Below are 18,815 nucleotides of genomic sequence, written 5' to 3'. Positions count from 1 at the left end.
TGCTGCAGTTCTGATTGCAACGGGAAGTGCCTTCAGGACCATGGACAGCTAGTTACTTCAGCACCATGGACAGCTACAGTTACTATAGAACCATGGACAGCTACAGTTACTTCAGCACCATGGACAGCTACAGTTACTATAGAACCATGGACAGCTACAGTTACTTCAGCACCATGGACAGCTACTATAGAACCATGGACAGCTATAGTTACTATAGAACCATTGACAGCTACAGTTATTATAGAACCATGGATAGCTACAGTTACTTCAGCACCATGGACAGCTACAGTTACTATAGAACCATGGACAGCTACAATTACATCAGCACCATGGACAGCTACAGTTACTATAGAACCATGGACAGCTACAGTTACTATATAACCATGGACAACTACAGTTACTATATAACCATGGACAGCTACAGTTACGTCAGCACCATGGACAGCTACAGTTAATATAGAACCATGGACAGTTACATCAATATATCCGTACACAGAGACATGTGTTTGTGGCCAGACTTGTCCACGTACTTTGTTACAATTGTTCTATACTGCCCTGCAAAGCCAAAGTGCAGTGACTACACAATCAACACATTAACTGATACACGGTTCAAAAGCCAAATCAAAGCAATAGCATCAATATCGAAAGTGAAGAAGGTGAAGTAAAAAGTAGACAAAAGTACACAGATGGCCATGGTAATAGTGACAATAATACACTTGACTTTTAAAGTATTTGTTTGGGGGGGTTACAAACTGCACCATCTATTAGAGGTCAAACCTCTCTCCTTCTTTAAAAACAAAGCCTGTGTTCTTCCCCGTGTCCACTGGACTATATGCAATTAGTATTTATATTATTGACCCCTCACTTTTATGTTCGTGGCAATTTTCTTTGTTTGAACGAAAATGTCCATCACAAGCCGACATGTTGGTGACCCCTGGCTTGTAGTTCGGCAATTTGCGAATAGCCGAAGCATAAAATAGGGCTAGCGGTTAATAGTCCTGTAATGTTATTCTAAATCTAACAAAGTATCTTGTGACAAAAGTTGTCACAGTAGAGATACAAAGTAGGGTTGTCCCGATCCGATCTCGTGATCGGAAATCGGGGGCCGATCACGTCATTTTCAAATGATCGGAATCTGACCGAGAGCAAAAAAACGTGATTGGGACATCCCTAGTATCAATATTATATCCATATCATGATATTAGACTGGATGTTGACTGTGATTTTGGATATTGTACGGTTGTGATATGGAGTGTTCAATAAAAATATAAATATCCTATATCAGGGAAAATCTGTAGCGGCAGATCAATCAAATTATCGTAATCGGATCAATTCGGAATCGGATCAAAAGTACCTCGACATTGTACGGCACTTGAGTAAATGTACTCATAGTTCATTAGTTCCTCTCCAGCACTGATGTACAACATGCAGCCATGAATCACAGAAGAAAAATGAAAATATTGGAAGGACACTTTCACTTTCACACCTAATCTGTTTGGTGAGACTGAAATCATACCCTCAGGATGCCCACCTGCCCGCTGTGCATTCACACATAAAAAAACAACACATTTATCGACTCTATCAAATGCGCGCGCGTGCACACACACAACATTGTACCACACACAACATTGGTACTATAATCTTTCAAGACCCACACAATATTTTGTTCTAAAACATGTATAGGGCCTTCATTCACAAAATAAACTAGAACAATAAATTAGAAATGTGGTCACACATGTTTTCTACAGGACAGCACAACGGTACATACAAGGTATGCCAATTTATGTGTCAAATAACTATGCATAAGGTACACAAGTGGAGTGGATTTGCACTGACAGATGTTGTGATTTGCATTCAGCTCTATGGATGTACAGAAAGGCTATGCAAACAATCCTTAAGGAGGTGAAAACAGTAGAGAGATTATGAACACTGGGATCAGAACAATTATCCTTTTTAGCAATATCAATAAGCAGTAAATATTACAGTAAAGCAATGCTCTCTCCTTATACCTCAGTGGAGGGACATAATATTTACTCAAGTACTGTGCCTAGGTACAAGGTGAGGTATTTGTACTTTACTTGAGTAAATTCCAATACTTTTACTTCTACTCCACTACATTTCAGAGGTAAATGTTGTACTTTTTGCTCCACTACATGTATTTGAAAACGTCACTTACTACTAGTTACTTTGTCAACGTTTATTATCATAACAAAACATACAGTAACCACTTCAGTATTCCTACATTGCATTATTGATACTTGTAGACCTACTTAAGTAAAACATCCCCAGTGGTGGAAAGCAATTGGTACATTTACTCGGGTTCTAAGTCCTTAACACAACACATTTACGTGAGAATGTACATCTGTGACCAAGACACACTAAATTAGGTAAAGACAAATCCTGCACGCTTCAGCCAGCAGAAGGTAGAAGGACTTATCGGTGCTCAACAGGGGCAACTTGCATCAGAAAAGACATAATATTCATGGGAAATTCAGGAGAGACCCTTGTTTTTTTGTTTTTTTTATTATTATTCAGGGGTGACTTGACGTTTCGACTGTCATCTTCCTCAGAGTCAAAAACATATTATTCTTCTTGACCTAATGACCTATGCATGTCATTGATTTGGTTTCCCCAAAACATCCCTGTTTACCTAAAAAGAAAAACAAAACAGAGGGCAATGCTATGTAAACAATACTCCAGTGGCTGGGGAATGATTGGGAATAAAAGCCAAGTATTCATAATAATCAACATGGTCTCATACACCAAAAAAAACTGTTGTTATTTCCTTTAACAGTGGCACAGCCAAACCAAATAGCACTAACTAATAGCCCACAGCAATTCAAATGGAAATGGTCCGTTCACAAGGCCAGTCATTTCCTCCCTACATTAGCCAGTGCAACGGGGGATTGCACTTACATGCTGCTCGGAAAAAGCATTCCACTCGAAGCACCATCTATTATACGCCTTTCCTCTCAGCTTTCCACTATCTTAATAAAATACAAATAAAGTACAAAGGGTTGAGGTCAAACCTCTCTCCCTCTTTAAAAACAAAGCCTGTGTTCTTCCCCGTGTCCACTGGACTATATGCATTTAGTATTTATGGTAATATTATTGACCCCTCACTTTTATGTCCGTGGCAAAAATTGTAGTTTGAAGGAAAATGTCCATCACAAGCCGACATGTTGGTGACCCCTGGCTTGTAGTTTGGCAATTTGCGAATAGCCGAAGCATAAAATAGGGCTAGTGGTTAATAGTCCTGTAATGTTATTCTAAATCTAACAAAGTATCTTGTGACAAAAGTTGTCACAGTAGAGATACAAAGTAGGGTTGTCACGATCCGATCTCGTGATCGGAAATCGGGGCCGATCACGTCATTTTCAAATGATCGGAATCGGATTCGAGAGCAAAAAAACGTAATCGGGACATCCCTAGTATCAATATTATATCCATATCATGATATTAGACTGGATGTTGACTGTGATTTTGGATATTGTACGATTGTAATATGGCATAAGTGTTCAATAAAAATCACACCAGTGTGAACCAAGTGGTGCAACTCCCATCTATTGGTTCTCTGTATCGTTCCAATTTGTATCATTCCAATTTCTTCTCTGTATCGTTTCAATTTCTTCTCTGTATCGTTTGCGTCCAGCAGGTGGCAGCCATGTCACATACTTCTCTCGTTCCAATTTCACGCATGCGCACACCACTCATGCTCATGGGTACACACACACACACACACAAACAGGCACACGGACATGGGTACACACACACACACAAACAGGCACACGGACATTGTAAGCTGGATGTAGAAGTGGTTGCACCACTTAAAAATATAAATATCCAATATGGGAAAATCGGTACCGGCAGATACACACAATCAAATGATCGTAATCGGATCGATTCGGAATCTGATCAAAAGTACCTTGTACGGCACTTGAGTAAATGTATTCATAGTTCCTCTCCAGCACTGATGTACAACATGGCCGGCCTGCAGCCATGAATCACAGAAAAAAATGAAAATATTGGAAGGACACTTTCACTTTCACACCTAATCTGTTTGGTGAGACTGAAATCATACCCTCAGGATGCCCACCTGCCCGCCCGCCCGCTGTGCATTCTCACACCAAAAAACAACACATTTATCGACTCTATCAAATGCGCACACACACGCGCGCGCACACACACGCACGCACGCACACACACGCACACGCACACGCACACACACCACACACACAGACACACACACACACACACACACGCACACATGTTTGTATGCACTGCCAGCATTGGTAGCCTACTATAATCTTTCAAGACCCACACAATATTTTGTTCTAAAACATGTATAGGGCCTTCATTCACGAAATAAACTAGAACAACAAATTAGAAATGTGGTCACACATGTTTTCTACAGGACAGCACAACGGTACATACAAGGTATGCCAATTCATGTGTGTCAAATAACTATGCATAAGGTACACAAGTGGAGTGGATTTGCACTGACAGATGTTGTGATTTGCATTTAGCTCTATGGATGTACAGAAAGGCTATGCAAACAATCCTTAAGGAGGTGAAAACAGTAGAGAGATTATGAACACTGGGATCAGAACAATTATCCTTTTTAGCAATATCAATAAGCAGTAAATATTACAGTATGCTCTCTCCTTATACCTCAGTGGAGGGACATAATATTTACTCAAGTACTGTGCCTTGGTACAATTGTGAGGTATTTGTACTTTACTTGAGTAAATTCCAATACTTTTACTTCTACTCCACTACATTTCAGAGGCAAATGTTGTACTTTTTGCTCCACTACATGTATTTGAAAACATCAGTTACTACTAGTTACTTTGTAAACGTTTATTATCATGACAAAACATACAGTAACCACTTCAGTATTCCTACATTGCAGTATTGATACTTGTAGGCCTACTTAAGTAAAAAATCCCCAGTGGTGGAAAGAAATTGGTACATTTACTCAAGTTCTAAGTCCTTAACGCAACACATTTACGTGAGAATGTACATCTGTGACCAAGACACACTAAATTAGGTAAAGACAAATCCTGCACACTGCAGCCAGCAGAAGGTAGAAAGGCTTATCGGTGCTCAACAGGGACAACTTGCATCAGAAAAGACATACTATCCATGGGCAATTCAGGAGAGACCCTTTTGTTGTTTTTTTCAGGGGTGACTTGACGTTTCGACTTTCGTCTTCCTCAGAGTCAAAAACATATTATTCTGCTTGACCTAATGACCTATGCAGGTCATTGATTTGGTTTCCCAAAAACATCCCTGTTTTCTTAAAATACAAAATAAAGAGGGCAATGCTATGTAAACAATACTCCAGTGGCTGGGTGAATGATTGGTAATAAAAACAAGTATTTATAATAATCAACTTGCTCCAAAAGAAATAAAACAGGTGTTATTTCCTTTAACAGTGGCACAGCCAAACCAACAAGCACTAACTAATAGCCCACAGCAATTCAAATGGAAATGGTCCGTTCACAAGGCCAGTCATTTCCTCCCTACATTAGCCAGTGCAACGAGGGATTGCACTTACATGCTGCTCTGAAAAAGCATTCCACTCGCTGATTCGTGTGGGTTTCGGCCCCCCACACCTTTTACTCTTTAGAGGCTCGTGTTGAAAGAAAAAGCCTTTGGTGACGTGTAAAGGTTAAGAACAAAGAACAAGAACAAATTGAGCGGGGCAGAGGGAGGGCCACGCTCTGTGTCCCACGGTGGCCCCTCGCCTAATTCTAGTCCACTGGCATCAACTCCTGGCCGGCAACCGTGGCTGTTCTCGTCCCCACTGACGGAACAGTTACTCCCAGTTTCTTTATTTTTTTTAACTTTTTACTTGAGTAGAAGCAGCAATGCTTGTACAAAGGTATTAGTCCACTTGCCACAATGTGAACCCAGGCATGTTGAGTATACCAACGTTTTATGTTAGAAATGTTTAGTATGGGTCCCCAGCATGTAGAAACTGTCAGATGCTAACTTGCATATGTTGAGCAATTTTCATAATTGGCATAATGTGTGACTATACCATTAACAATGAAGAGAGGAGAGTCCGCACACAGATTTGCTCCAAGGTGTTTTTTTTATTCAAAACACCATAATTAATACACAACGTTTCGGCCGTGAACGGCCTTCATCAGGTGATAATTATCATCTGAGTCCAGCACCAGACAAGAACTGGATGTGCGCTAGCCACCTACCTTTTATACCATTAACAACCTATAGAAGGCAAACTAGGGGTTTTTCATGATGCTGAATCTATTCCAAGCATTAGTTTTGCAAAGAAAAAAACACTCATTGGGCTAAAAACAGCCATGCCCACTTGCCCAATTGTGCTGACATCATCACATTTGTGTTGACGGCATGGTCGTTTTTAGCCCAATGACTGTTTTTTTGCAAAACTAATGCTTGGAATGGATTCAGAATCATGAAAACCCCCTAGCATGCTTTATGCTCCATAAAGCATGATTACATTTTTCATATTTTGCCTTCTATAGGCTGTTAATGGTAGGGTCACATACTGTATTATGCTAATTATGAAAATTGCTCAGCATATGCAAGTTAGCATCCGGCAGTTTCTACCCATGCTCAAACTCTTTTTCTCATTTAACTATATTGGTAACATTGGTAAACAAAAATGCTTATCTACAAGCAAACAATGTGTTTCGATGTGACGCGTTGTGAGCTTGTATTGGCGATTTACGGCATAAAGTGGAGCGAGCTTAACTGTTTTTTTAATCATCTGAATCTAGAAAATAAGTCAGTAGTGTAGATTGTTTATAGAAAAAAAGGTGGCGATCCCGCCACACAAAATAGTTAAAAAGGAGGAAAACAACACAATCAGGACTAATGCAGAGGCTTAAACCAACATGTTCCGTACTTTCGTTTAAATGACGGAAAAACTAATTATTCCCGACAGCAACTAAACGTACTCGAGTATAGTCCTATGCATTCTGTTCTCCAGTGAGTCTCTCCTTTCACACATCTTGTCTCTTTGTTCACTTTTTCTTCCCTGCATCTCTTCCCAAGTGTCCATCGCTCCTGCCAGATGAGATTAATACAGCGGAGCGTACATGCAAGCCACGAGGGAATGAAAAGGAGGCCGTTTAAATACCAACCTGGTGAAGCTATAGTGCCGTGATATTCAGATCAAACCGCCCAACAAATTGGAATGGATTTGTTTTTCCCTGTGAATTTTCAAAGTGAATATACATGCATCATTCAGTCCAATCAGCATCCAACTCTGTCTGTCTGTCTGTCTGTCTGTCTGTCTGTCTGTCTGTCTGTCTGTCACTTTGCTCCATTGCTTCTGCCTTTTTTCTTCCATTGTTTTTCTTTTGCTTTCTCTGCCCTATCCTCTCTTGACAAGTTGTGAGCTCACACTATCATGCGCTGTTCAGATAGCCAAGTCAAAGACCGTACCGTGTATGCCTGTGCTTTGTGGGGCCGTGATAGTTACGTCACTGACTTTACCTCTGCTTTTTCAAAAGTTTCCCTTTCCGTGATGTGATGGGTGAGCACGGGGAAAAAAAAAACATGGACAAAAAAACAAAAAAATTGGTCAGTATGGCCAAAGACACATCGTCGCAAAATCGCGGGATCGCGTGTGTGTGTGTGTGTGTGTGTGTGTGTGAGAGAGAGAGAGAGAGAGAGAGAGTATAGCAGCGCTGCTGTCCAAAGTGTCCATCTGCCTTACAAGATTGCTAACACATGGTGTACGGCCAGACTCCTTGCTTACAGTGACTCTAACACACACAGTGACTCTCGTGCCTGTCATTAAGAACAAGACTGGTAAGGTAGTATATAGCCAGCGTTCTGTCCAAAGGGCTACAAAGGTTATTTACTTGACAGGCTAAGTGATTTTATCTACACCACAGACAATCAGTTGGGCTTTAAGGCGGAAGAAACACGGTACAGACTTGTGTATCTATACCTTAAAAGAATCAGTAGCGCTAGACAACCATAAGACACTGTGAGCACCCACAATGTTACAGAGCTCTCCGTAATGGTGACCAACTGTGTGTGGCAGTCGTATACATATTTGGGGCACATCATTATGAAAAGATGGAAGCCGACATGTACAGTATACAGTACAGACAGCGCAGCACATTGTATGCACACGCTAATACAGTATGTTAGTCAGGAAAATCCACTATTGTTCAGACACGGTCAAGGTGAATCTATTTAGAGCCTATACTGCACCTTGCTGTATAGCCTACAGCCAGCCCTTATGGGTGAAGCCTAAGGTGGCATATAATAACACTCTCCACGTCACACACACACACACACACACACACACACACACACACACACACACACACACACACACACACACACACACACACACACACACACACACACACACACACACACACACACACACACACACACACACACACACACACACACACACACACACACACACACACACACACACACACACCTCTCTCTCTCTCTCCCTCTAATTAATTAGTCCAGCAGTGCCTATAGTTTCTCCCGGAGGATCTTGCCGGGAGCTGCCTACAGTATATGCCATGAAAAGCATAGGTGAGTTCCATTCTAGCTATTCTGTGACTCTGTTCTAACTACCTTCCATGCAGGCTCTCTTGAGAAACCTCGTGTTTAGTTTTTAATGTACCCTTGATGGGTCTCATAATGAGGCGACTATGGTGTAGACAGTTAGATACCGATTGCAAAGTGCAATCTTAAACTTTTATGCTCTTTAGTCCTGCAGGGAAAGTGCAATTTTAAACTGTTAGTTGTCTTTTATTCTTATGCCACTCTTATTTGTCATTGACTCAGTAAGTATGTGGAAATAAACAAACTAGTCTAATTCTCATCTCTATTTATTCTTATTCTAAGAGTATTACCTTATTCTTCTCTTTGGGAATTTTGTCCAGCTGCCTACAGATACAATTATACTGCTGTACAGTACATTTAGCAATTAAAAGCACTACAAGTAACTTCATGGAATAATTTATAGCCTACTTGGTTTTACTCCACATACTTGTGAGAATATTAAGTGTCCACTCAAGTCATTCTGTGCAGTTGACAGCTAACCTATAGTGGGGGGAGTGGTTATGGGGAGTGTTTATGCACCCCTTCCTGGGCTCAGAGGTGCTAAAATCTTTGACCTCTTTGAAGGGGAAATTCTCTAGTTTGGGATTTCTGGTTCAACAAGTTTCAGATGGTCATATCTTCTCCATTGTTCCCCCAATTTCAATGAGCAATACATCATATGAAAGGTTACATTATGCAGTTTCATAATATGTAAAAAGAATTACCATGGCCCCCTTGTATATCAAACCACTGTACTCGGTCTCATATGTGGAAACACTATAGGGTATGTGTGCCTCGTTTATGAGAGCTTGTTAGATATATATATATATATATATATATATATATATATATATATATATATATATATATTCCACTTGCAAAACTGAGCCCACTGAGTTAGGCTTAGCGGATGAAACAACCGTGGCAGCATCATGCACCCCCCCCCCCCCCCCATCACTTGGACATTACCATGGAAACCAAACCACACACAGCCAGACCAGGATAATCACATTTATCGGTATAGGGTGACGTCTATTCTGTAATGTCGTGTCTGACGTCTACGTCTGTCTCTCTTTGTCCCTCTCTTTCTCCGTTTCTGTCTGGCTCTCTCTGGCTCTCTCAATTCAACTCAATTTTATTTAAGTGACAAATCACAACAAGTTGTCTCGAGATACTTTACGAACACTTAGGAACAAACGTCAAGCAGAACCCGACTCAGTACTTTAACCCATTCTGGGCGGGAAACCCTTTTGGTGTTTTAAGCATTATGTTATACTTTAGCTATTGAAAAATAGCAGATCTACAAGCTCATAGTGCAGCACTATGAGCTTGGGAGGTCTGCTATTTTTGAATAATCGTGAAAATGTGGCGCAAATCTTTGAATATATATTCGTTTTAACGCATACCTTTGCTTCTGGCGGAGTAACTGGAACAACATTATTTTCAGATGGGGGGTCGGCGGCCAATTTCATATAATTTTGGGGGTCCTTGACATGAAAATGTTTGAGAACCGCTGACATAGAAACATGGGTTTTTCAGAAAATCTTCAGGATTTAGACACAATGCGTCGTATGATATACATTTCAGTCAGTTGAACAAAGCGGATACAATATCTCTACAAGATCTACAATTTCCCATACTGCAGTATTGATACAAAAAATAAAGAAATCCAGCACGGCCTGATTCCCACTCATTACTGCAGTCTGCCGTTCAAGGCGCTGCGAGCCTTTGATGTGTATCTATATCAACACGCCCCCGCCATAAACATGCACGATTACTGGAATAATATCACCGCTTTGTAAACGGCAGCGGAGAGAAGAACCGAGGTGGGCAGATTGATGTTCCTTTAACCGAGAGAAGCTTTGTAACAAAGGGAAGCTTTTAATCATTTTGCTCTCTCTCTCTCGGCGTCTCCAGTCATCTCCATTCTACCACACATCCTTTGTGCCACACACCACCAGCTTTCTTTATATAGCACACTGTTTCTCAATCAATCAATCAACCAATCAATCAATCAACCAATCAATATTCCACACATCAGGCCACATAACATAACGAAATATATCACGAAAAAACTGTAACAATACTATCCTCGATGACAAAGCAAAGCTCTCTGTATTCCTACAGTTTATATGCAGCAGATGAGCTATAGCGCTAGATAACCATAATACGGTAAAGTGCTGTCAATTCATGCGCTAATGAGTATTTGATGTGACACTGTGAGCACCCACAATGTTACAGAGCTCTCCGTAATGGCGACTAAACGTGCGCGTCGTGCACTGAAACAATAATTAAGCACGCCGTGGAAAGAGGAGCTCTGGCAGCCACAGCCCTGCAGGGCACTCTATAAACGACTGCGTGCTTTGATGTCGTCTGTACGTCGTCACTGTCGGAGTGGAAACCTTGTATGTCCAAACCCATAGACACATATGAAGGCTAGATACGGCTCAAGGCAGAGTCTCTGACGTATAGTTCACCCGGCGGCCATCTTGCTGAGGGGCTACAGTACAGTATGTTATATGGCAGCTCAAACTAAAACAGTCATAACTCGCTCAAATCTTGACAGATTTACAAACGGGTTGGTTTCATACAAACGTTATCAACGTGGTTATGACTCAGGATGCTTATCTTCTTTTTTTATGAACCTCATATAAAAGCATATCAGTCTGCGGACGTCTCTGACGTTTATAACAAACCAAACCGTTTGCAAATCTACAGTGTGTCCAACTTTTCAGGAAATGGGAGGGGAAAAAAGTAACTGCATGCATGCGTTTCATATGAGGAGGTGTGAAAGCGTCTGTAGCCAATAACATCATAGGGGGAAAAAAAGTATTTTTGACCGCATGCATTCAGCTTGTGAGGTAGGTGGCCTTACTTCAATCATGCCTCTATTGCATTCAGCTTGTGTGGTAGGTGGCCTTACTTCAGTCATGCCTCTAGTCATGCATTCAGCTTGTGTGGTATAGGTGGCCTTACTTCAGTCATGCCTCTAGTCACAAACAAATAGAAAGGAACCTTCATTTAAGCACCATCGGTGAACCAGCATTCTCCAGCGCTTGCTCCATGCTCGCTCAACCCCTCTAGAGACCAGAAAACACGCTTATAGCTGGGCTAGGCTATATGGTTCCCTCTGCCATCGGTGTGTGCGCTCGTGTGTGCATGAGAATCGGTGAACATTAATGCACATTGTATAAAGTGCTTCGGAGACACTAGGCACGATAAATGCACCATTTAACCATTCTACCCTTTTGGGATTCCTTCCATTCGGGGGTTATACTCATAAAGCTGTGCGACGATGGTATCATTATGTGACGTTTCGAAGCTCTCCAATTGCAGCAACAATTAAACTGTGCCACTGTCGGGTAGTTGGATCTTCACTCAGAACCCTGTGTGGATGCTCAGCCATCCACTGCAGAACACTGTGCAGTCATCCAGAGCTAAATGGATCCCTGTGGGTGCTTTTACACCCATTTCAGCACAGAACCGTGTTGGATACGACCGCTGCAGGCTTGACTTGATAATTGCAGCTCTGAAATTATCAAAATTTATTTTTTGTGTGGTAAAACTGGGAAAAAAGTGGTCAGAATGGGTACAGGCTTTAGTTTAGAGACTATTGGTCCAACTGTCATTAGATCGACAACCTACCTCAAACCCTAACCTACAGTATAACTATAGCCAACTATGCTGGCATAAAATAAACTAAAACTCTTCTTCAACAATGATGGCGGAAGCAAACATTCTTTGTTCCTTACTTATACATATACAATTGTATGGTACTGTAGGAGCCAAAACCTTATATTTAATTATATTATTTATTTATTGGCCCTCTGGTGGTGGTGTTCTGTAAAATAATGATGTCTGCTCTCTGCCCACTGCAGGATACCTTATAAGGAACTGTGTGTCACAATAGGGGCGTGACAGACTGGCAAGCACACAGTCTTTTGACCTTGCAGCTTGTTTGACGGATTTTGTACTTTATTTGTTTTATCCTCCAAGTTTGAGTTTCCCGTTTTTTGCATCCCTGTAAAGGAAGATAAATAAACAACTTTGATTTAACACCGAAACCAACCTGGAATGGACATTCTATTTTATTCAAACAACAACAACAAGCAAGCGTCTTCAGAATAGTCAGTCTGCCCATGAAGTGGCTCACACAAAGGGAGAAAAGTGTTTTTAACAAAAGGATAAGTGGTCACTACAGGTACAAAACACGGAAGTCCATTAAACCAGAAACCTGGCCCAGGCCGTAGCGTAACGGTCTGGGCACCGGACTGGTAATCCAGTCGCAGTGTGCCGCGGGTTCGACTCCCGGACCCGACACGGCCTTTACTGCATGTCTTCCCCCCATCTCTCTCCCGTTTCCTGTCAGCCTACTGTCTGTCCCTTCAAAAAAAAAAATCAATAAAAGGCGTAAGCCGCAAAAAAATATCTTAAAAAAAAAAAAAAACAGAAACCTAACCGCATGCACGGGAGCAGCGCATGGTCGACCGTTGTTTACGCATGTCGGTCTGTTGGTGTGTCTAATCTGCGTGTGGCGTGTGCATCCCGTCAGAATACATGTTGTAACCTAGCAGCTGCCTCCTGCATAGACAATACACAGTTAACGGCCATCTATAAATAGAAAGGCCATAATGCAAAGTCGGCACATCACATCACATCACAATACGAAACAAACTGCATTAGTAAATTGCATTGCACATTTTGAGGAGGTGAATTGTTCCTGCAGTGTGTGTCTACTCTAGACTGGCCATGGAGAGAGGATAATTGCCCCATTTGCTCAACCATTATTGAACGCAAACCATTTACAATGTAGGCATTTTGCAAACACTCTTCTCCAGCGAGAACACACGTGTTTGTTTGAGAAGTGAATATGGCAAAGTAAGCACTCTAGTCAACAAACAACGAGGTAAATGGTCACATAAGTAGAGTGTATGGGTGCCATTTAGGACTTCAAATAATATTACTAATCATATTACAGTTTTATGAGCTGGGGGCGTGTTGTATGTCATATTGCAATTTTGGGCATGTTAAGAAGCGCTTTCGACACCCCGTGGATTGCGCAAAACGGCCTTGAATTAGTCATGGGTGTGTTTAACCCATTCTGACCGGGCACCCATTTTGGTGTTAGCATCATGTTATGCTTTAGCTATTGAAAAATAGCAGATCTACAAGCTCATATCGCGCCACCGAGTGGCGCGATACGAGCTTGTAGGTCTGCTATTTTTGAAAAATCGAAGAGCGACTGACATTTTTAGAATCTGATCTCAGGTCAGAATGGGTTCATCAGACCAGTGTGTGTCCGGCGGAAACCTCGTATGAATCTGATCTCAGGTCAGAATGGGTTAAGGCGTGTTTGAGACGTACCCAATCAACATGTCCGTAATATTCTATTTACCAGTCAGCTGATGTCACATACGGAATGCGCACTTTGGGGATCGTGGTATTACATTTCTTCAGGCTGGCACCATAGAAGACATGACATGACTTTGTCACATTTGGGTTAATTATTCCTATTGCACTGCATGCTGTCACCTTTATGCCTCAAAATAATTTGTTTCTATTGAAAAACACCAGTAAAATAACGTTTATTATATTTTATTTCATTCAAGTCATGATGAAGGAATGATTTGAATGCTGCTGCTTAATGCTGTGCCTGTGGCCCCGATGTATTATGGTCTTCGCTCGTAGCATTTTATTGAAGAAGACTTAAATCGGGTGTGATACAGCATATGAAAGCAAACTTCCCAAGGATTATGGAGATGTTTTTATTTATTTTTAAGGTTGAGAAATGAAAGAATTATGGCCGTTTCTAATCTCAACATTTTACAAAAAAAGACGCAAAAAAAGGCTGTTGCCATGTCTCATAGAAACAAGTAAATAGGTCTATAAAAATAAGCGCATATAACAAGGGTCTGCAACCTATTTTAAATGAAGTGCCATGTTTTTATTTTCTAGATAGTGAGTCTGCCATATCCAGATTCATTTTAATGACACCACATTAAAATAAAAAAACATATTTTGATTGTCCACAAATATAAAGTTCTTCCTTCTTTTTAAATATGTTCTTGCACATTGTTATAATGATCATTATATATATCCCCCTGCAGTCAGAGTTCATAGTTTTAATGAATGAATGTGATGCATTGTGAGCTGGTATAGATCTGCTATAGATCTGCTATTTTCAAAAGTAATCTTGGAAATGTATTATTTAATTTTTGGATTAGCCGTCCTTAGTTGGGCAAATGCATTCATCTGGGGATCCTTGACATGGGAATGTGCTGTGTGAGGATCACTGGTTTAAACAACATTAGGAGAAAAGCCCAAATAACCACTTTAGAAACAAGAAAAGCAACCACAAAATAGTACAACTACCAATATTTACAAGCAACTTTACAGAAAAAGAAGCCGCTTATAATAAACAGACATGGCAACACTCTAGCAGCCTCCCAGAGCCGCTCAAGTGTAAAATCAAACAGTGCTTGTTGCGTTTATGAGGTGGTCAGACCCACGTCTAATCGTTATGCGCTGAGTGTTTCTAGGTCAAGGGGCTTAATAGCAAATTGCGCAAAGCGAAAATAATTAACATATGGACAATGTTAAAATATTCAGGAACGCCGTATGCCATAATGTGTGTGCGTTCAACACGGGCCGAGTGCGTTCAACACAGGCCGATATGCCTTTAATACCGATACGATAATACCATTGTGCGCAGAGCGAGGGCAATTTCTGTATTACCCCATTGTAAAACGGATCTTCAAAATCTGGGCCTATAAATGCAGTGCCTCAAAGAAACTATAGGATACCATGATAAACAATGAACCTATAGCATCTGTATCCTAATATAAATGTGCCACGTCTCTGCGTACGTGCGTACGTACGTGTGTGTACGGTTGTAATGCACGTAACTCGAGAACCGTTTGACCCACCGACTACACATCCGACACACGCGTTCCACACCCCCGCAGGTAGTGCAGTGCCAGGTATCGAGTCGGTCGGACCCACGGTTCTCCAGAAGCACCACAAAAGGCTCTGGTCAGGCTCTGCCAGTGGGCCTAATGAGGCCAACTCCTCCTGCCTCTGCTCCACTCACCGATGAGCTCCTTGTTCCGGACGTCCAGGGCCATGTTCCGCAGCGCCGTGGCCACGGCGCACACCACCCTGTCGTTGTCTATCCTCAGCAGCTCCACCAGGATGGGGAGGCCCTTCTCCTTGCGCACCGCCGCGCGGATGTACACCGACCACTGTGGAGCACGCACGCACGGCAGGGGAGACAGAGACACAGACACACACACACACACACACACACACACACACACACACACACACACACACACACACACACACACACACAGACACACACACACACACACACACAGACAGACAGACAGGCAGGAGGAGACCACAGTTAATATTATAGAGTCAACTACAGCTACAAACCTGTTGTGACGTTCTACTACAGCCTGAACACACATTCCGTCAGACAGCTCATAGCATGGCTCGTTCAGCCAATGGACTTCAAAGCCACTATATTTGTGACAACCACCAAATATATAGTGGCGATAAAGACCGTGACGAAATAAATGCGGGTTTCTGTCAGGAACGCAGGAAATGCAGGAACGAAGGTTAGCCGCAGCGAGACAGAATACAGTACATTGTGCGTGAATGAGAGTAACCCAAGTGGATCAGTGATGTCACAGGGAGTAGACGTCAAGTGCTTAAGGTCAACATTTAAGTAGGGGTCAACATTTCAGAGCAATGGAGAGTGTGGAAAAGAAGCCTCGCCACTACTATGTATGTCAGAAGCCACTGGCATAGAAAAAATATATATAAACACATCTTTCGACTCATCGTTATTTGAAACATAAATTACATACTAGGCTACTGTATGTATGTATGTGCAGTGCTGGGCAATATTACTCAAGAGAGTAATTTGTTACTCCTTAAAAAGTAAGAATATTATATTACTTAAGGGATCCTACAACAACACACTCTGTTTAGTCAGCTATACTTTCAGAACTGAATCCAATTGTTTTGAATAAGAGTCACCAATCAGTCTAAAAGGTCTATACAATAAAGCAGCAATCTCTCTTTACAATTACATGTTTTGAAATGGCAGCCAACAAAACAAAAAAGTAATTGTAAATGTAATATGTGCTATTTGTTTTTTTTACAAAGTAATATGGTATAATATTACTGTTTTTGCAGAGTAATACCTTACTTTACACGTTACTGGGGAAAGTAATAATATTACAGTGATATACTAGTAACTAGTTACTGCCCAACATTCTGCACAGTATGTGTGTTATAAAACAAATGTAGCGTGTGATGTATCTGGATCACGGCGCTCTGTGCATACAGGAGTCAGGACAACGGTGAGGCGACCCCCTCAATGAATCAGGCAGAGGAGCTTTCTTTCAGTCCAATGTTGTATCGCAGGTTTATTGATACAGACAAACTCAGCTTACAAGGCCACGTAGGAACAACGGCCCACGAAAGAATGGAGTCACACAGTTGAAAGCCCTTTCGAATCAACTTACAACACGGTGTGAACACAAAACATTGGTCTCAAACATTGCAATATATTAACTTCAAGACCCTCCTCCGGATACAAACAGACGACCTCTGCTTGTGGTAGCCAATCAAAACGTTGCATTCACAGGATCTGCCTGTGAAAGGTAGGCGGGACATCTGGCATGTAGCTCATGTCTCATACTAACTAACGTATACGGTTTATATCAATAGGACTAATTAAACATCTATACTATATTATGAAGTATGCAGAACCTTATTTAACACATTGGTCACAAAGGTAGAATGTAATGTATTATTAACAGGTCCAACTGATTTAATCACAAATACATTGTAGTACTCATTTAGAGCAGAGAGCAGGAGAAGCTCCCTGACCACACAGCTGTTGGATTGTAGTTTGAGATATTTCACCAAGATTATAACTGTCACGCGACCCCCTAGGGTCTTGACAGCTTCTAACAGAGACATTGTATTTGCATGCCCGATTGTAAATAACTCTACGCAGTTTACTTTCTTATGACTGTGTAAACCTGAAATAGCCTTAACAAATTGGGGTGGTTAAAGGGGTCAACAGATGGCTTCCCTGGATGGTGACAGTGAGATCTGTCCCAGAGCTAGTTCTCGGAAACTTATAACCTATACCAGATTTATGACAATGTGGCTATCAAAATATACATCACATGTGCAACTAAGGAGGTTCTGAAAAACTACGTTGTCTGTGCCCCACACGCAGACGTGTGCATCTGAAAGCTTTTACCTACTAATTGCCTACATATTCTTTATTCTGTATTCTACAAGCTCGTAGCGCAAATGTGTCACAAATCTTTGAATATATATTTCAGAGCGAACTAAAATATTGGCTTCTGGGGGGGGGGTCCCTGGAACTACATATTTTGAGATGGGGGTCCGTGGCCCAATAGAGATAATTCTGGGGTCCTTGACATGAAAAAGGTTGAGCACCACTGACATAGAAACATGGGTTTTTCTGAAAGACTTTAGGATTTTGAAGCGTTTTTTTTAATCGACCTCAGTCCAAAATGGGAAGTGAAAAATGTGTGTGTTCTACTTGGGGACCAGACCAGCAGCTCCTGCATGTCACACATGCTATTAGTCTGGGGCAGTTTGCAGCGCTGCGTCTAGACTGACTAATGACACTGTGTGGGAAGACTGTGCGAGCCTTGTTCCACCACCACTCGAGAACTACTTTCAAAATGACCATCTGAACAAGATCTTTATACCCACTGAAAAAATTTATTATACCATTGCTAAAAACAGTTTAAATATGTACCTGAGGGGGCTTTGGAATAGCTGGAGCTGGCGTTACATATTAAAGACAAATGCATTAAAATGGGAAATAGAGGGGGAGAAATGGAATAGGTAGGTATTTTTTGTATTTTGCTTTTGTATTTCGATGAAGTCACACCATGGAAGCAGGCGTTGCCCGTAGCGACGGGAAGCTAAAATACGGTAAAAAGCTATTTTTCAAAGTATCTCGACTTTGGCATAGATTGTGTTAACACACACACACACACACACACACACACACACACACACACACACACACACACACCCTCTCACACACACACACACACACACACACACACACACACACACACACACACACACACACACACACACACACACACACACACACACACACACACACACACACGCCTTCATTCACAAAATAAACTAGAACAATAAATTAG

The 18,815-nt window shown here is 41.5% G+C and overlaps 1 protein-coding gene across 1 annotated transcript in view; it reads right to left on the bottom strand.

Moving 5' to 3' along the window:
- LOC310867958 (catenin delta-2-like) overlaps nucleotides 1–18,815 on the bottom strand; it is a gene marked incomplete at both ends in the record, with an annotated part of 449,139 nt that overhangs the window by 47,271 nt on the left and 383,053 nt on the right. Inside the window, 1 exon segment of the mRNA XM_083778138.1 lies at nucleotides 15,668–15,818. Within this exon segment, the coding sequence (XP_083634264.1) occupies nucleotides 15,668–15,818 (151 nt within the window).

Source organism: Protomyctophum parallelum, assembly GCF_964188405.1.
Source record: "Protomyctophum parallelum genome assembly, chromosome: 12".
In the NCBI taxonomy this organism is placed as follows: Eukaryota; Metazoa; Chordata; class Actinopteri; order Myctophiformes; family Myctophidae; genus Protomyctophum; species Protomyctophum parallelum.
Note: the sequence above shows the minus strand (reverse complement) of the source record. Positions and strands in the feature narration are given on the sequence as shown.